At 61.7% G+C, this 19437-nt stretch overlaps 2 protein-coding genes across 2 annotated transcripts; one reads left to right on the top strand and one right to left on the bottom strand.

Moving 5' to 3' along the window:
* Positions 1-3074: 3074 nt before the first annotated feature.
* On the top strand, positions 3075-11403 carry ILVBL (ilvB acetolactate synthase like). Its single transcript, XM_065753963.1, is given in 21 exon segments — positions 3075-3123; positions 3893-3944; positions 4640-4760; positions 4848-5049; positions 6110-6237; positions 6362-6391; positions 6393-6501; positions 6838-6927; positions 6930-6948; positions 7037-7136; positions 7448-7545; positions 8052-8164; positions 8167-8187; positions 8272-8388; positions 8391-8405; positions 8978-9092; positions 10040-10221; positions 10301-10371; positions 10457-10528; positions 10633-10738; positions 11206-11403. Coding segments are annotated over 19 exon segments (1881 nt in total). The 5' UTR covers positions 3075-3123; positions 3893-3944; positions 4640-4646; the 3' UTR covers positions 11385-11403.
* A 1215-nt stretch (positions 11404-12618) lies between these two features.
* SYDE1 (synapse defective Rho GTPase homolog 1) lies at positions 12619-18789 on the bottom strand. Its single transcript, XM_065753937.1, is given in 12 exon segments — positions 12619-13027; positions 13633-13876; positions 14222-14379; positions 14491-14617; positions 14702-14916; positions 14999-15257; positions 15259-15531; positions 15533-15613; positions 15615-15742; positions 16298-16612; positions 16615-16821; positions 18665-18789. Coding segments are annotated over 12 exon segments (2469 nt in total). The 5' UTR covers positions 18753-18789; the 3' UTR covers positions 12619-12653.
* Positions 18790-19437: the final 648 nt, after the last annotated feature.

Here is a 19437-nt window from a genome sequence, read left to right as displayed (position 1 = left end):
GACAGGTGGATGGAGAGACAGACGGAAAGACGGACAGACAGATGGACAGGTGGATGGGCACCTGGACAGATGGATGGAGAGACAGCCAGCCAGATGGACGGATACCTGGACAGGTGGGCGGACAGCCAGCCAGAAAGATGGGCAGACAGACAGACGGACGGACAGAGCCCTGGATTGACGGCCAGACAGACGGACCCCCCCCTTTCCCCCCGCCCCCCAACCTGCGGACGGGTCCCCCCGCGGAGCACGAAGAGCACAACGACAGCGGCGGAAGCGGCGGCTCCGAACGCGGCGGCACCGACGGCGGCGAACACCGGGAGGAGGAAACGGCGGCGGCGGCGGCGGTGGAGGGAACGGTGCGGGGGGGGAGCGGGGAGTGACATCGCGGCGGGCGGAGAACGGCGGAGCAGCGCTTATAGAGGGACAGAGCCGGAGGGGGGGGGGGGGGGGGGGAGCGGGGTGTCCCCCGCCCCCGGGGGTGGGACGGGGCCGCTCCGGTCTGTCCCCACCTCCGAGTGGTGCTTGGAGGGTGGGGGGATGGGAGGGGGTGTCATGTTAGGGTCTGATGTGGGGGTCTCGTAGGGGAGGGGGGGGGTCTCCGATAGGGGGGTTTCTGTGGGTGGAGTGTGGAAGGTGTGGGGGGGGTTCCTATGGGGTCTCCTATGGGGGTGTCTCCCATGGGGGGGCTTCAGTGGGTGTTAAATGCAAGGGGGGGGGTCTTATATGGAAGTGGGGTGTCACCCATGGGGTTTTGTATGGGGGTGTCTCCCATGGGGGGGCTTCAGTGGGTGTTAAATGCAAGGAGGGGGTCTCCTATGGGGTCTTATATGGAAGTAGGGTGTCACCCGTGGGGTTTTGTATGGGGGTGTCTCCCATGGGGGGGCTTCAGTGGGTGTTAAATGCAAGGAGGGGGTCTCCTATGGGGTCTTATATGGAAGTGGGGTGTCACCCGTGGGGTTTCGTATGGGGGTGTCACCCATGGGGGGGCTTCTTTGGGTGGTGTATGGAAGGGGGGGTGTCCCATGGGGGTCTCATAAGTGAGGGGTCTCCTATGGGGGGCTTCAATGGGTGTTAAATGGAAAGGGGGGGGGTCTTCTATGGGGTTTTATGTGGAAGTGGGGTGTCACCAAGGGGGTCTCCCATGTGAGGGGGTCTACCATGGGGGGCTTCAGGGGGTGCAATTTAGAAGGGGGGGGGGGGGGGCCCTATGGGATCTCACATGGAAGGGTGGGGGTCACCCATGAGATTTCGTATGGGGGGGTCTACCATAGGGGAGATTCTTTGGGTGTCATAAGAAAGGGGGTGGGGGGGGGGGTTCTCCTATGAGGTTTCATATGTGGGGGGTCTCTCATGGGGGGGATTCTATGAGCATCATATGGAAATGGGGGGGCTGGGGGGGAGTCACCCATGGGGTCTCCTATGGAGGGAACCTTCCGTGAATGTTTCGTGTGGGAACTTTAATTTAGAGGGGTTACCCATGGGGGGCTGGCTTATTGGGGGGGGGGGGTCACCTATGGGGGGCAGGTTTCTCCCATGGGATTGATATGGTGTGGGGGGGGTGACTTATATGGATGTTTCCTATAGAATCTCGTATGGGGGGGGTGGGCGTCTCTCAGGGGGATCTTTTATGGGGTCTCATCTAGGAGGGGTCTCCCATGGAGGTCTCGTTGTTGGGGGGGGGAGGGGGGGTCTCCTATGAGGACCTCATACCGGAGGAGACAGTGTCTCTCCTGGGTTTTCATACTGAGGGGGAGAGATGTCTCCTAGGAGGGGGGGGGGGGGCTCATCCTGCGGGTCTCCTATGGGGTCTATCATGGGGGGAGGGGGGGATCTCCTATGGGAGTCTCCCGTTGCGGGGGTTTCTCTCTCGCTCCACCCCCTCCCCCTCCCCCTCCCCCCCCCCCTTCTTTGTCGCACAGCCGGGAAGCCGCTGCCCCTTCCTCGCGGAGTGCCGGGAGCTGCGGTGGGGGGGGGGAACGAGGGGGGGAGGGAGGAGGATCGAGGGGGGGGGGGGTGGGTGGAAGGGAGAAATTCCGTCCCGGCTCCGCCGTAGGAAACTCCGCTGCTCCGTCACGGAGGGGGAGGAGCAGGAAATCCCCGACGGGGTTGGGGGCGGGCACTTCCCCGGCGCGGAGGGTGTGGGGTGCCCCACCCCCCCAACCCTCAATACAGGGGAGCTCACAAGAGAGACCCCCGCCCTACGGGAGACCCCTTGAGACGCTTCTAGTTATGGGAGACCCCCCCCCCCCCCTCCCCTCATAGGAGATCTTTTCCATATGCCTCCCCCCCCTATATAAGATCCCCACGAAGGAGACCCCCCCCATGAGATCCCAACGTAGGAGACCCCTCCCCGTGTGAGATTTCCACACATGGGAGACTCCTCCCCTCACCCCCCCCCAAAAAAAAATGAGACCCCATGGAGTCTTCCATATGAGATTCTCCCCCATATGAGATACCACAGGGGACCCCAATAGGAGACCCCTCCCCATAGGAAACCCATCCCTATATGAAACCCCCCCTTAGGAGACCCTCCCTGTATGTGACCCCGTGGTAAACTCCCATAGGAGACCCCGGCCCATATGAGAACCCCCCATAGGAGGCCCCCTCAAATAGGACACAAATGGAAACCCCCATAGGAGACCCCTTGTGAGACCCCTCAAATAAAACCCCCATAGGAGGCCCCCCCTATGGGAGACTCCATATGATATCCCATAGGAAAACACGCTAGGAGACCCCTCCCCCCCATATAAGACATCTAATGAGACCCCCCCCGCCCCATATTGAACCCCATGGGAAACACCCATAGGAGAGACCCCTATGGGAGACCCCATAGGGGGTCAGGTGTCGTGGCCCCGCCCCCATTCCATTTTGTTCCCGCCCCTCCGTCCTAAGCCCCGTCCCTCTTTTCCATCGGGTCCACCCCCTTATCCTCCAATCCGCGCGCAGATGAACTGTCACGTGACAGTGCGAGGCATGACAACGTGAGAGCGGCGGCGGAAGAGTGCGTCACGTGATCCCGGCGGCTCCGCGATTTCCACCCCCCGGAAGAACGGTGCGGAGGGGGAGGAGGCGTGGCCAAGCGTGAGTGGGCGTGGTCTCCAGGTGTGGGCGTGGTCTCCAGGTGTGGGCGGGGCGCTTCTTCCGGAACGAGAAAGTGGCGGTGGGGGGCATAGAGGTGTGGGGGTGTGACATGGGGACATAGGGGAGGGTGGGTCGGTAGGGGGGCGGGGGGGTGATATGGGATTGGGGGGCTGCCTTGGAATGGGGGGTGGTCTTAAAATGGGGGGGGTGCTGGCATGGGACTGAGTTGGGGGGGTAATATGGGACATGGGTCTCGGGGGGGGTGTGGCATGGGACTGGGGGGGACGTGGGGCTGTGGGGTGGACGTGGGGTTGAGGGCGTGTCATTAGAATCGGGGTCGGGGGTGGGAATGATATAGGGCAGGGTTGGGGGGAGGGAGAGGGGTGCGATGTGGGTTTGGGGTGGGTGACACGGAACTTGGGGGGGTGGCATTGGAATTTGGAGTGTGACTGGGGCTGTGGGGGGGGGGGGTGACGTGGAAACGGGGGTCCTCGGGCAGCACAGGGGTGGTAAGAGTATTGGAGTGTGGGGGAGGGGGGCACAGATACTGGGAGGAGTTTGAGGGGAGGGGACAGCATGGGGACAGGGATAGGACGGGGTGGCTTTAGCGTGGGGAGGTGACACAGTAAGAATTCGGCGGCTTCAGCGTGGTCAAGGGGCACTGTGGCCAAGAAGACAAGTGGCACTGAGCCCAGAATCGGCCGTGGGGACAATCAGGGCACAGTGACAGAAGGGTCCCCACGTAGGGGACCTGCGGTGAATTGGGGGCGAATAAAACCCACCAGGGATGAGCTCAACCCCTTCCCCACAGGGGCTGTCCTCGCTGCTTGTCACCTTCTTGTCATCTCCTTGTCACCCAGCAGGTACGGTGCCTTCGGGGGGGGGAGGGGGGACAGCAGCCTGAAAATGTCACCCATCCGGTGACATTCTGCGCCCCAAAATTAACATAACGTCCCTTCCCCTAGGGGAAATGGGGCAGGGCTTGGTGTTATCCATCCCTGCTTCTTCCGGGACACCTTCATTAGGCTGCAATTATGCAAATGAGCTTGGGAATAGGATGGGCTCAATTAGCTGGCTTCAATTAACCAGCTTTAATTCACCACCACGGTTGAGCTGGCATTGTAAACCCCACTGGTGGTCCTGGGATGTGCCCCCATTTGGTGCCACCACATTTCACAGGGGTTCCCCCATCGTGATGGTGGGTGACACTTTGAGGTTGTCACCACCTCTGTCCCATCCCCATTTGGTGCCCCCACATCTCCCATCGTGATGGTGGGTGACACTTTGAGGTTGTCACCCCCACTGTTCCATCCCCATTTGGTGCCACCGCATCTCAAGGGGGTTCCCCCATCATGATGGTGGGTGACACTTTGAGGTTGTCACCACCCCTTTGTGTCCCATCCCCATTTGGTGCCCCCACATCTCCCATTGTGACGGTGGGTGACACTTTGAGGTTGTCACCCCCACTGTTCCATCGCCATTTGGTGCCACCGCATCTCACAGGGGTTTCCATCACAGCAGTTGGTGACACTTTGGTGTTGTCATGTCCTGTCCCCAGCGTCACCATGGATCTCCTCGCTGCCGTGGGCTGTGCCAGTGCTGTGCTCCTGGTGACAGTGGCCGTGGCACTGCTCGGGGTGGCCCATCACTTGGGGCTCCTCTACCAGCTCTTCCACAAGGTAGGGTAAAATGAGCAAGAAAACACCATTTTGGGGGGGATTAAATCCACCCTTATTTTCTAACCCCTCGCCCTTCTCACCACGCAGGTGGAACCCAAAAGCCCCCGGCACGGTGGCGAGCTGGTGGCCGATGTGCTCAAGGCTCACGGCGTCCGCTTCGTCTTCGCGTTGGCTGGTGGCCACATCTCACCCATCCTGGTGGCTGCTGAGAAGGTGGGCATCCGTGTGGTGGACACACGGCACGAGGCCACCGCCGTCTTCGCCGCCGACGCTGTCTCCAGGCTCTCGGGTACAGAAGGGGCAAAGGAACCAAAGGGCAACGCAGAGCTTGTGGGGGATGCCTTCCTCTTCCCTAAAGGATGGAGGGGTTTTGGGGTGTCTCAGTTTTGTGGGATCCCAGTTGAGTGGAGCACACGGTAGATTCCTCAGTGAGAGATTTCTCACTGTTATTCTCACCCCAAACTAATTTGGGATCTCCAGTGTCAATGGGTTGAGGAGAGGTAGAGCTCATGGCCAACACAATCCTCTTCCCCAAAGGATGGAGAGTTTTGTGGGATCCCAGTTGAGTGGAGCACTCTAAGGGTCTTTTCTTAAAGGGGTTTCTCCCAATTTATTCTCACCCCAAACGAGTTTGAGGTTTCAAGTGTCAATGGGATGAGGAGAGGCAGAGCTCATGGCCAACACAGTCCTCCTCCCCAAAGGACAGAGGGTTTTTGGGGTGTTCCAGTTTTGTGGGATCCCAGTTGAGTGGAGCACTCTAAGGGCCTTTTCATAGGGATGTTTCTCCCAATTTATTCTCACCCCAAACCAGTTTGGGGTTTCAAGTGTCAATGGGATGAGGAGAGGTAGAGCTCATGGCCAACACAATCCTCTTCCTCAAGGATGGAGTGTTTTGGGGTATCTCAGTTTTGTGGGATCCCAGCTGAGTGGAGCCACTCCATGGGTTTCTCAGTGAGAGAGTTCTTGCTATTTATTCCCATCCCAAACGAAATTGAGATCTCCAGTGTCGATGGTTGAGGAGAGGTAGAGCTCATGGCCAACACAATCCTCTTCCTCAAAGGAAGAGTTTTGGAGGTGTCCCAGTTTTGTGGCATCCCAGTTGAGTGGAGCCACAGTGGATCTCTCGGTGACCATGTCACTCCCCCATTTATTCCCACCCCAACCAAATTTGGGATCTCCAGTGTCCACAAGATAAGGCGACATCGATCTCACGGCCAACACCGCCCTCTTCCCCAAAGGACGGAGGATTTGGGGGGATAGGGCTACCCCACTTCTGTGGGGCCGCGGTTTCTCCGGGCAACATCTTTCTCCCCATTTATTCCCACCCCAAAATGGATTCCCTCCCTCAGGTCGCATCGGTGTGGCCGCCGTCACTGCCGGCCCCGGTGTCACCAACGCGGTGACGGCCGTCAAGAACGCGCAGATGGCCGAATCCCCATTGCTTCTCATCGGTGGGGCGGCCGCCTCGCTGCAAAAGGTCTGTAGGGTGGACGAGCCGAGGGATTGAAACCCCCACCCCGTGCCCCATTTTATGGGTAGGGCGTTTTCACTCATTTTGGGGGGTCTTTTTTTTTTTTGGGGGGGGGTGGGTTTCCCTGCAGGGACGTGGAGCGCTGCAGGACATCGACCAGATTGTCTCTGTTTAGGACGCTGTGCAAGGCGTGCGTGTCCGTGTGCACCGTGCGCCAGATCGTCCCCACGCTCCGCCACGCCATCGCCACCGCACAGTCGGGGACCCCCGGTACCGTGAAGGGGCACCCCAAAGCCAACCCCCCACCCCCACCCCCGCGTGGATTTTGGGTGACCCTCACCCTTTGCGGGTGATATTTTGCGTGATGCTTTGGGTTCTGTTGCGTCAACCCCACTACGTTCGTTTTTTAGGGTCCCCTCGTTCCCACCCGTCCACACGTTTGGGACCCCTGCTGCAATAAGGGGACACCCAAAAGCACCCCCTGCGGGGATTTAGGGTGACCTCACCCCCTATGGGTGCTGGTGGTATTTTGGGGGTGCTGCTTTGGGTGCCGTCGCTGTCACCCCAATGCATTCAGTTTTTGGGTCACCCCCCGTACCCCCACAGGTCCCGTCTTCGTGGAGCTCCCCATCGATGTCCTCTACCCCTTCCACGTGGTAGAAAAGGAGGTGGGCGGCCCCAAGAGTGCCCGGGGGCTGCGGGAAAACTGGTGCAGTGGTGAGCACCCGTCCCACCCCCCCCACCCATGGGTGCTCCCAGTGACCCCAAAGGGCTGGACAGACCCAAAACGTCCTCTTTCTGTCAGGTACCTCCAGAATTATGTCCGTAACCTCTTTGCGGGTGCCTGGGAGTCCCGGGACGTCACCCCATTGCCCGTGAAGGTGCCGTTGGCTACGGAGGATGAGGTTGGGTTTGTCCTACCTTCATTGGGATTTTGGGGACGATTCGGTTGGTTTGGGGCCCGGGTGGGCTAGATTTGGGGGATGATGGAGCCACTTTTGGGGGAGGTCTGAAAAGAATGGTTTAGGAGGGCAATTCAGCTTCTTTTGGGGCTGAACTGAGCCACTTTTTGGGGCATGATTGAGCTGTTTTTTGGGGACGACTGCGCCAGTTCTGAGGATCCAACCAAGCCAGGCTTTGTGTCCAGCAAAGCTGAGATTTGGGGGCAATTCAGCCAGTTTTTGGGGTCTGATGGAGCCGTTTTTTGGGGTGGCAGGTGCAGTGCTGTGCAGAGCTGGTGAGCCGTGCCACAAAGCCACTGGTGCTGGTGGGCAGCCAGGCCCTGCTGCCACCCACGCCGGCCGAGGAGCTCCGGTGAGCTTGGGGTCAGAGGATACGGTCTGAGGACAAGCGAGCAGGTTTGGGGACAGATCAGCTGGTTTGGGACTGGAAGAAATGGTCTGGGGACAGCTGAGCTTCTTGGAGTATCATCTGTTTTAGGATGGCTCATCCAGTTTGGGGATGGATGAAGTGATCTGGGGGCAGAGGGGCTGGTTTGGAGACAACGGTGCTTTCTGGGAGATGGATCATCCTGTTTGGGGATGGAGGAGCTGGTGGTGGGGACAGCTGAGCGTCTTCGGGTCATCCAGTCTGGAAAAAATTGAGTGGTTTGGGGTCAGAGGGAATGGTTTGGGGTCAGCTAGCTTGGGAATGATGAATGGGTTTGGGGTGCAATCAGACGCTTCGGTGATGACCTTTTGGGTTCCACCAAACCGATCTTGGCTCCTACCAAGCCAACTTTTGGTCCACCAACCGAACCCATCCCATGTTCCAACCGAGCCCTTTTTTGGGGTTCATCCATCTGCTTTCGGGGCACGCAGGGACGCCCTGGAAGCCCTAGGCATCCCCTGCTACCTCGGTGGGGCAGCACGGGGGCTTTTGCCCCCTGAGAGCCCTCTCCTCCTGCGCCACAACCGCCGTGACGCCCTACGCGACGCGACCTGGTGCTGCTGGCAGGTGGGTCCCCAGGGCTGGGATGGCATGGGGACACCCCACAGCATCCCTTTGTCCCCACGTCTCATCCCCTGTGTCTCCCCAAAGGCTCTGTGTGTGATTTCCGCCTCTCCTATGGGCGTCTCTTTGGTCGTGGGGCCGTCATCATCACCGTCAACCGGGACCGGGCGCAGCTCCTACGTAATGCTGACGTCTTCTGGCGACCACGCTCGCCGTGCAAGGTGACAACGTCCCCACTGCCATCCTCATGTCTTGGGGGGACAGCCCCCTCATCCCCACTGCTGTCCCCATTCTGTAGGGCGGGTGGAGGTGGGGTTGAGGTGGGCTGAGAGGTTTATGGGGTCCAACAGAGCCACTTTGGGGTCCGTGCAAGGCAGGTTTGGGGTTCAACAGAGCTGAGGTTTGGGGCCATTTCAGACAGATTTGGATCCAACTGAGACACTTCTTCGCATCCAAATGATTTGGGTCCAACAAAGCTGGGTTTGGGTTCAGTCAGTTTTGGGGCTCAGCTGATACAGATGTTGGCTTCCAACCAAGCCAGGCGTGGGATCCAACAGAAGTGAGTTTGGGTCAGTGCAGTCAGGTTTGCTGCCACTTTTTGGGGCCCAGCAGAGCCAGTTTAGGGTCAGCTCCCCTTTTTTGGGGCCCAATGGAGCCGTTTTGGGGGGGGTCTAACTGAAGTAGTAGTATGGTGTCAAACAGAACTGGATTTTGGGTGCAATTCAGCCAGGTTTGGGGTCCGAGGGATAGGATTTTTCTGTGGTGGATGGGGCGAGCTGTGCATTCTCTGCAGGTGATGCTGCCTCCTTTGTGGTGGGGCTGGCACGGCGGCTGCGGGGCTTCTCCTGCCCCACAGAGTGGATGCAGAGGCTGCGGGAGGCTGAGCAGCGCAAGGAGAGGGCAAACAGGTGAGTGCCCAACGGATGGGGTGGGGACAGGACAAGGATGGGGACTGAGATGGGGATGGGAAATGGGGAAAAGGACAGGCATCGTGATAGAGTCAGGTTTGGGTACAGGGATGGCTTGAGGAGGGTGACAGGCGTGGGATGGGGACCAGTATTGGGGTGTGGAGAAGCTTGGGGTCAGGGATGGGCATGGGATGAGGACAGGGATGGTGACTGAGATGGGGGTAGGGACAGGGACAGGCTTGGGGACAGTGATGGGCTCGGGAAGGTGACAGGCATGGGGTTAGGGACAGGCACGGACAGGGCATGGGGACAGACTTGAGGGTTGGGACCGAAATGGGAATGCGGACAAGGATTGGTGTAGGGATAGGAATGGGTTTGGGAAGTTGACAGGGATGGAGGTGGGGACAAGGACAGGCATCAGAACAGGGACAGGGTTGGATGAACTCTGAAGAGGGGATGAGGATGGAGATTGGCATGGGGACAGGCTTGGGGAAGGTAACAGGAGTGAAGATGGGGACTGAGATGGGGATAGGGACAGGGATTGGCATGGGGATGGGGACAGGTTTGGGTTCAGGCATGGGGATGTGACAGGGATGAGGACACAGAGGGGACTAAGATGAGGACAGGCATCAGGATAGGGACAGGAGGGGGAAGGCAACAGGTATGAGGAAAGGGATGGGACAGACATGGGGATGGGGACAAGGAAGATAGGCATTGGGATGGGACAGGGACAGCAGCTTCCATAGCTGGAGTGGGGGTCCTGTATCCATTCTGGGGGGGGGGGGGGGCTACCCCATTTCGAGTTCTCATCTTGTTTTGGGGTGGGAAACCTCAGCCCCTTTCTGCTTCGAAGGGCTCCCATCCCATTTCCAACGGCAGAGCACGACCCCATCTCCACTTTGGGGGCAGCAAGCTCACCTCTTTGGGGCGGGGGTTCTCCCCACCAGGGAGAAGGCGGCGACCCCAACCCTGCAGCACCTGAACCCCATGGATCTGCTCATGGATCTGCTGTACCACATGGACGCGCTGCTGCCCCCCGAGAGCCTCCTGGTGGCCGACGGGGGGGATTTTGTGGGCACAGCTGCCTACATCGTGCGTCCCCGACGTCCCCTCTCCTGGCTGGACCCCGGTGAGGACCCCCCCCAGTGCACTGTCACCACTGGGGACACTCACACACCGAAGGGTGACACCGGTTGTTGTGTCCCCAGGCGCCTTCGGCACGCTGGGAGTCGGCGGTGGGTTCGCGCTCGGTGCCAAGCTCTGCCGACCCGAAGCAGAGGTATGGGGTGGGGGGAAAACGGGGACACAGCGTGGGGATGACGGTGTCCCGTGTCACTTGTCCCCTCCCCAATGTCACCTGCCAGGTTTGGATCATTTACGGTGACGGCTCCCTGGGCTACAGCCTCATGGAGTTCGACACCTTCGTGCGGCACAAGGTGAGGTGGCGGCAGAATGGGGTCTGTGGGGAGGGGATGTGGGGTGTTGTCCTCGTCGTGGGGTGTCACCCAGGTGGGGTGGCCCTGTCCTTTGTCCCCTGCAGACTCCTGTCATCGCACTGGTGGGCAACGACGCGTGCTGGAGCCAGATTGCCCGGGAGCAGGTGGCCATGCTGGGCAGCAACGTGGCGTGTGGGCTCGAGTTCGTGGGTGAGTGCCATCCCCGATGCGTGTTGGGGACAGGTCCCCTCATTTGGGGACACTTAGTGACACTGTGTCACCATGGAGCGGCTTGGGCTGTGCCTGGTGGCACCGTGTTGCCTCGGATCAGGCCGTGCCTGGTGGCACTTGGTCACCACAGCTTGTGCCATCCCTGCTGTCCCCACGTCACCCTGGGGCACACTCAGCCACACCTGGTGGCACAGTGTCACCTCAGATTGATCTGTGTCCCCCTGTCCCCCTGGTGGCACAGTGTCACCCCAGACCGTGCCATCCTTGTCCCCACGTCACCCTGAAGATCAGACCACGCTTGGTGGCTCCGTGTCCCCTCAGTTCCATCCACCCCAGGTGACGCTGCCACCCTAAGGGTTATCAGCGGACGCCTGGCAGCACCACGTCACCCCACTCTGAGCGTGTCACCCCACTGTCCCCCCCCTCCCCTGTCCCCCCCTTTGCAGATTACCACGCGGCGGCCGAAGCTCTGGGGGGCAGAGGTTTCGTGCTGGGACGGTCGGACCGCGAGCGCTTGGACGCGGTGCTCCGCGCCGCGCAGGATGAGTGCCACCGGGGCCGCCCCGTCCTCATCAACGCCCTCATCGGCAAAACCGATTTCCGGGACGGCTCCGTGTCCGTGTAGGGGCTGTGCCCTCGTCCCCCCCCATCATCCCCCCCATCATCCCCTCCCATCGTCCCCCCACATCGTCCCCAAACGAAGCGGGACACGGAGGTGCTGCCCATGTCCCCTCGCAATAAAGCAGCGCCCGTGCGCCGTCCATTTGGGGACACCCCCCCCCCCCACCCCCCCACAATCCCCCCACTCAAAAGTGGCTCTGCCCCTCCCCCCCCCTCCCCCCTCCCCCCATTCCACGTGACACCAACGCACACACGCAGTGCAGCTTGTGTCCTTTATTGCTGGTGACGGTGACAAGGCGGTGGGTGGGCAGGGCAGGGGGGTGGCAGGTCACACCAGTGTGGTGGGAGGGGACAGCTGTGTCCCTGAGCCCCCCCCCCATGCTGGCATTGCTGCCCCCCCCCCCCACCCGAGCATTTAACACTGCTGGCTCAGCCCGGCGGGGCCGGTGCGTTCACATTCAGCTGGTTCCTGTAAGGCTAATACTGAGCAAGGCTGGTTGGGTTGGTTTTTGTTTTAGGGGGGGGTCATTTTAACTCCTGCCCCCCCTTCCTCCCCCCCCAACCCACTCTTAACACTGGTGCTGGGTTTATTTTTGTGGCAGGAAGGGTTGGGGGGGGAATTTTTTCTGCTGGCTGCAGTCCATCCGCACACACACGAAGCTCGGGTAATAAATAAAGCTCAGCGCTCCCGTACCGGCAGCACAACCCCCCCCAAAAAATAATTAGGGGGGGTGGGACAAAAAAAAATGGGGGGCAGGGGGTCCCCGATGCCGCTCATGGGGATGGGAGGGAGTGCCATCGCCGTCCTCAGAGCGGCAGAAATGGGGAGGGGGTTCTAGGGAGCCCCCCCATGAGCATAGGAGGGTGATGGGGAGGGGGACATTGTGCCCCCCTCCCCCAGCCTGAGCGATGGAGGTCATGGACCCTTGTCAATACTGATTGTGGGGAGGGGGCACCCACGGAGGGGGTCGCTGGGGAAGGGCGAAGGGGACAAAGAGGCACTTGAGGGCAGAATTTGGCCATAGTAACACCCCGAGCACGAGGTCCCACCCCTACGCCCCCCTCCCCAAAAATGGGAGCGTGGCTGTGCAGGGAAGAGGTGCAGCGGGGTTCGGGGGGTGGGGGTGGCCACCCCAATGGGGCCGGGGTCCCCCAGATCCGGCGTCACCTTCTGCGTTGGGGGTCCCTTCTGCTCGGCACTGTGCAAATCGAAGGCAACGAGAGGCAAGTGCTTGCTGTTTTGGTCGCTCTCCCAGCGGTACCGGCGCTGCCATCACAGGCAGACGTTGATCTGTTTGGCAAGCTCCCTCTCCAGGTCGAGGATGAGAGCGTCGAAGTCTTTGAGGTTGAGCCGAGGGCCGAAGGGCGCTTCGGGATCGTCACCGAGACCGAAATCGGCCACGAAGAGGGTCCGGCGGTGCGCGGCCCGGCTGTCACTGTCACCGGTTGTCACCTCGTCGTAAGCCCCCAAGTGGTGGCTGCAGATGCTCCAGTCGCCGGCGTAGCGGTTGCTGGGGGGGCTCTCGGGACCCCGAGGGCGGTGGCGGGCCACCACGGCCGTGTCCAGCAGGTCCAGGCGCAGGGGTGGCTGCCGTGGGTGGGTTGGGTGGGTGGGTGGCACTTGGGGGGCCAGGGAGGAACGTGGGGCTGTGGAGAGAGAGTAGAGGTCGGGGGGTGTCGCGTCGCAGAAGGGGGAGGGGTCATCGGGCGTGGAAAGGTGACTTGGCGGAGGGAGAGGGTGGAAAGGAGGAGAGGATAAATGGTGGCTGGAAATTGGGGACCCACCCTGTTGTAGGTGGAGGGACCCCAGGTTGTTTGGGTGGGGATGGTGGACCCGAGAGCGATGGCAGAATTTTGGGGGGGGGGGGGGTATGGAGAAGCTGCTGGAAAAATGGGGGGCTTCAGGCCTACTTGAGGAGATGGGGAGGCCTCGATCAGATGGAAATGGGGGACCCTGGGATAGCTGCTGGACGTGGGGGGAGCATGGAGCAGCTGGTGAATAATGGGGGGACACTGGTGGCCTTTTTGCAGGGACGAGGTGGAAGCAGGACACGGGGGGGGCCACGAGGCAGACACAGGGGGCTGGGGGGGCTACAGAGACTGCAAATGGGGAGAGCAGGGCCCCAGGGCACCCACATCGAAGGGTCACATCTGCTGCAGTGGGCTATGGGGCAGCCACAGGAGTGCCACAGGTCCCCTCCCACAGGGTGGGGGTCACGGGTGTCGTCCCCCCCCCCCCCCTTCCTGCTCACCCGGCCAGGTCTGCAGCAGGTAGTGCAGCACCTCGATGTGCCTCTTGAAGTCAACGGCACTGGCGATGTCCTCGCTGTGGGCATAGCTCCTGGGGACAGCAGCGGTGCCACCACGCCGGGGTTCCTGGCTCTGGGTGAGCAGCACCGGCCCGAAACAGACAGCGATGTTCTGCGAGTTCATGCGGTTGAAGTCATGGAAAGAGGCCACCAAGCTGAGGTGGTCCAGGAGTCGCGTCAGCGTGGCCTGGTGGGGGACAAGGTGGCATCAGAGGGGACGTCCTCTGAGGTGACAGGTTCCCCCTAAGCTCAGGAAGCCCAGAACAGTGCTTTTCCAAGGGGAAACGATTGGCTGCAGACAGTCCCCAGAGTCACACCGCAGATGTTGGGGCTCTGGAAACCCTCAGAAATGCTCAGGGAGCATCGGAGGAGGGAGGTGACACGGGGACGTGGGAAGTGACAACAGGACACGCCACGCTGCGGGTGGCACTGATGCAGAAATAAGAGCGGAGGAGACCCCAGGGGCTGAGGGGCAGTGGGATCTCCCCCCTGCAATCCCTCCCCACAGCTGAGCTGAGCTGACAGCACCCACCTTCTCCACATCAGGCAGACAGTCGAGCAGCGTGACAGCGTCCCGCTCAGCCGGGGGTGCCCGGGGGGGCCGCCTGGCCATGGCCTCCAACACAACGTGGTACAACGTGGGGGTGATGAGCGGGGTGGGCAGCTCCCGCAAGTAATCCTTCAGGATCCCTACGGGGAGAAAAGCACGGGGTGGGGGGACATCAGGGCGGTCTCCACGCGTGCTGGGGGCGACCTGATGGGTGATGGGGTGCTGGGGGGGGCTGTGGGGTGAGCACTGACCCGTGATGACGTTGATGTCGGGGTAGAGCTGCTCCGACAGCGTCACGGCCGCGCTGTCCCTCTCGAAGGCGTCGCGCAGCTCCTTCTTGACAGCAGCTGAACCGCAGAGGCGGTACAGCCCAACCACCTGAGAACGGGGACAGCGTGACCACGGTGACAGCCGGGCAGACCCCCACTGGGTGTTATGACCCCCCCCCCCCCCCCCACTCACCTTCAGCCCCCGTTTCTCGATCTCGGCCACGCACTTCTGGATGAGCAGGGGCACTTTGGTGGCTGTTTTCTCCCTCTCCACCAGCTGGCCCAGCTCCACGCCGAAGACGCGGGGCTCACGCTCGCCGGGGCCTTCCCACTGCTCCACCAAAGTGAACTTGGAGAAGAGGACACCACGAGGCTGCAGCTGCACCGCCAGCTGCTGGGCCCGGCTGCCTGCGGAGAGCAGAGCGAAGCGTCGTGCCAAACCCACCCCCCTAAATCCCTCCGACCCCAAAAACGGAGCCCTCGTACCCACCTCGGAAGATGTGGGGCAGCACCACGGTGCCGTGGCAGCAGAGGCGGTTGCGGCAGGAGGAAGGGTCCCAGGAGAAGACGATCACCTTGAGCAGCTGCGCTCCCTCCAGCTCCAGGTTGAAGGTGTGGTTGAGGCCGAGGAAAGCTGCCTTGCAGGGCAGCAGGGCCGTGCGAGCCCGGTTGGCCGCGTCCACCTGCAGCACGCAGAAAACCTCCCGCGTTTCGGCACGAGGCGGCTTCAGATCCCGCACGCCGTACAAGGTGCACGCTGACCAACCCGGAGATGTGCTGCCCACCCCGGGGCAGATCCCCACAGCTATAGGGTCGGAATGCTGCCACGTCCAGCCCGATGTCTCCATCCTCAGGTTCGGTGCGTGACCCGGTTTTGGCCGGCAGCTCCGGCGAGTCCCCGTCGCTCAGGTAACCCCCTTTGCTGGCTGCTTTGATCCGAGGCAGCGAGGCCACGCTGGTGTCCAAATGATAACGGCTGATGACGTTGCTGGATTCCTTGCGGGCGTCGGAAGGTGACGTGCCCACCCTCCTGTCCCCTCGGCCGAGGGCTGCGTAGGCTCAGCTTCCTCCTCAGCTCCGGGAGCTTCTTCATCTTCATGGAGAGACCGGCGCACGGTGCCCGGGGACTTCACTTTGTTGAGGGAGCGGCTCTTCTTGGTGGCACCGGGGCTGGCGGGGGGGGATGGGGGTGGGAGTGCTGTCCCCGAGCTCACGCAGGGGATGGGCATCTTTGCTGCGGGGGAGAGAAAGGGTGAGAGGGAGGCTGGGGATGGCTGTGGGGTGAAGGGAGGGGTTTTGGGGGGCTGAGATGCCGTGCTGGGGAACAGAGAGGTTTGGGGAGTGTGGGGGTTGGGGGGCAGCTGGCCTGGGGACAGTGTTGTGGGGTTTCTTCCTTGGGGGACAGGATGATGCTGGGGATCCTTCCTTTGTGAGGGACAAAGGAGCAAAGACTGTGGGATGTGTCTGGGAGAAGGGAGGCTGATGGAAACAGTGGGGTCCAGGAGATGTCCCGGTGACACGGTGGGGACGCTGCGAGGTCTGAAGGGGGGGAGGGGTCACAGAGGGACAGGGACTGTGGACACCGGGGGACAGGGAAGGAATGGGGACCACAGCACCTAGGAAGTGGCACCCTCGGGGACAAGGACAACGGAGATCATTGGGTTTGAGGACCTCAGGGTCCGGAGGCCTCATGGGGAACGCATAAAGAACAAAGGTGCTGTGGACACCGTGGGGTGCACAGGGGACACTCCCTGAGGTGGTGACAAGGGGACCAGGGCCCACCACACACCACAAGCCTGGCTCCTGGCAGCAGCCAGCTCCTCCACGCCGCGGGCTCCGGAGCTCTCTGCCATCCCTTTGCCATCCTCCCTGCATGGCTTCGGAGGGTCCTCGTCCTCGGGGATGGGGTTGTACCAGATCTCCCCCTCGCTGCCTCCCGCTCCGACCTCCGTCTCGGTGCCTCCTCCACCCGCCTCGTCCAGCCCTGCTGCCTTCCCCGAGGACAGCACCCAGTGTCGGCTGCTCCTTTCCAGGCTCTGCAGGTATGCACCGTGCCCGGGGCTCCGACCGGGACCGCTGAGCTCCGCTGCATCCGCCTCCTCTTCAGCTCCGGGGGCTCCTCGCTGGGTGGATGTGCAGCGGATGGTGGGGTGCTGCTGGCTGCATCCTGCTCGCTGGGTTCCAGCCCCTCCGGGGGGGCTTTGGGAGGGGGATGACGACCGGAGAAGCGAGCCCAGTTCTGCCTGCGGGATGCTGAAGGCTCCGGGGACACTTCGGGGTCTGCTGATGCGTCAGGGCTGGGCTGGGGATGCTCTGAGGGGGGAGGAAAGGGCAGGCTCAGCCCTTCCCCCCCCCCCCCCCCCCGACTCCGTCTGGTCTCCTCAAGTGTCCTTCTGCCCGCCCACCCTCCTTGCCCCAAACCGCTGCCAAGAGGGATTTCCGGTTGTTTACAGCTGCACTGCTGCACTCCCACCGTCCTCGGGGGGGGGGGGGAGAAGGGGGGGAGCACTGGGGGGGGAGGGGCACAACTGGGCCCTGCTGCACCCCAACAGACCCGGGGCTGTACCTCAGTGGGGATCACCCTGCTTCCTGCATCCCGCCAGCCCCTGCACCCCAACTGTCAGTCACGTTGGGGTGTCCTGAATCCTGATTCCCTACAGCCCCCCGGGTGCACTCTGAACCCTTTCCCCCCCCCCCCCCCCCCACATTCTGTCCACGTATCCCCAGAAGACCCTAGGGTATGAGGGGGTGGGCTCTAGAGGGGCAGGAGGGACACAAGGTACAACTGAGGTCTCTTCCCTGAGGGACAGGAGGGATATGGGGTGACAATGGGGTCCCTTCTTTGTGGGACAGGCAGGATCTGGGGCAATGGGGGCTCCTTCCACGGGGGAAAAGGACCACAAGGTGACACCAACAACCCTTCTCCAGGGGCCAAGAGGGATCTGGGGTGACAGGAGGGTACCTTCCTTACGGGGTATGCAGGATCTGGGGTGATGGTGATACCTCAGGGGACAGGAGGGTCCCCAGAGTCATACTGGGGTCCCTTCCTTGGGACACAGGAGGGACCTTGGGTGATGAGGGTCCCTTCCTTGGGGGCAAAAGGGACTCAAAGTTGGAGGGGATTACTTGAGAGGGGAAGAAGAGACCCCAGGGTGGCATTGGGGTCCCTTCCTTAAGAGACAGGGGGAACCCCAGGGTGACATTGGAAAATCTTCCTTAAGGGGACAGTGAGGACCCTTCCCTCAGGGATGAGGGGACATGGGGTAACAGAGGACCCTTAAAAGTACAGGGGGGAAGCTGAGGTGAAATTGGGGACCATTCCTTAGGAGACTTGGGCTGATACCGGGGCCCTTCCTTATGGGACAGGAAGAATCTGGGGTGATACCTCAGGAGAAAGGAGGGACTCCAGAGGGACCCTGGAAACCTTTCTTGGGGAAAGGAGGTGGGACATGGGGTGATGCTGGGGTTCTGTCCCTGGGAGACAGTAGGGATTTGGGGTGACAGGGATCCCTTGGGGAACCCCAGAGTGTCATCGAGGACCCTCCCTTACGGCACTTGGGATGATGGAGGTCCCTTCCTAGAGGGGAAAAGGGTCCAAGGGTTGGCAGGAGGGGCAGAAGGGACCCCAAGCTGATGCTGGGGTCCCTTATAGAGGGACAGGAGGGACTTGGAGGTGATGGGGTACCCTCTGGAGACAGGAGGGACCTGGGGGTGACACTGGGGGCCCTTACTGAGGGTCCTGGGGTGATAGGGTTCCCTTTGGGGACAGGAGGGACCTGGGGGTGACACTGGGGTCCCTTATAGGGTGATGGGGATCCCTCTGAGGAGAGGAGGGAGCTGGGGGTGACACTGGGGTCCCTTACAGAGGGTCCTGGAGTGATGGGGATCCCTCTGAGGACAGGAGAGACCTGAGGGTGACATTGGGGTCCCTTATAGAGTCCCGGAGTGAAGGGAATCCCCTTGGGGACAGGAGGGACCTAGGGGTTACACTGGGGTCCTTTATAGAGGGACCCGGGGTGATGGGGCTCCCTTTGGGGACAGGAGGGACCTGGGGGTGACACTGGGGTCCCTTATAGGGTGAGGGGGATCCCTCTAAGGACAGGAGGGCCCTGGGGGCTGCCACCCCACCCCCACCCCCATCCCACAGCCCCGTTACCTCTCTCTTTGCCGTCCGATTTCTTCCTCCGCGGACGATCCCGACCCCGTAACCGAGAAAAGGTCCTCCGCAGCAGCGGTTCCGCCATGGCCCGGCCCGGTTCGGTCCTACGCCCTCAACCGAGCCCGGTCCGGTTCCTCCGCTCAGCCCGGCTCTTTTCCCTCCACCCGATCCCCCTCGCTCCGGTTCCGTCCCCTCAGCGAGCCGGGCCCTGCAGCCTCGGGGCCGCCATCCCGAGCCGCGCATTCCTGGGATACCGCCGGGAGCGCTGCCGGGAGATGTAGGCCGCAAACCCCGGTACCGCCATCCGGGACCCCCCCCCACCCCCACGCCGGTACCACCGGACCCCCCTTCCCCCCCAACATGTCAATGCCAGACCCCCTCCTCCTCCTCACCCTGCCCTTCCCCCTGTAATGGATGTGTGCCCAGAGAGATGGGGAGCGGTGTGATGGAATTGGGGGGAGGGGGGGGGGATTGGGGGTTTACTGTGGGTGTTTATGGAGGGTTTAAAAGGGGGATTTGGGGGGTCAAAAAGGTGTTTGGGAGGGATTTGGGGTGGCTTTGGGGGTCTGGAGTTGTTTTCTGAGGGTTTAGAGGGGGAATTTGGGGAGAGTTTGGGGGTCCAGGGGTGTTCCTTGAGCATTTAGAGGGGTTGTTTGGGGATCAGAGGGGTGTTGTGGGGGGATCTGGGGGGGCTTTTTGGGTCTGGAGTGGATTTCTGAGGGTTTAGAGGGGGTATTTGGGGGTCAGAGGGGTGTTGGGGGGGATCCGGG

The sequence above is a fragment of the Cyrtonyx montezumae genome, unplaced genomic scaffold (assembly GCF_038088225.1).
Source record: "Cyrtonyx montezumae isolate F1298 unplaced genomic scaffold, pur_monq_1.0 scaffold_86, whole genome shotgun sequence".
NCBI classification, from domain to species: domain Eukaryota; kingdom Metazoa; phylum Chordata; class Aves; order Galliformes; family Odontophoridae; genus Cyrtonyx; species Cyrtonyx montezumae.
The sequence above is the reverse complement of the archived record's forward strand: the minus strand, read 5'-3'. Positions and strand labels throughout refer to the sequence as shown.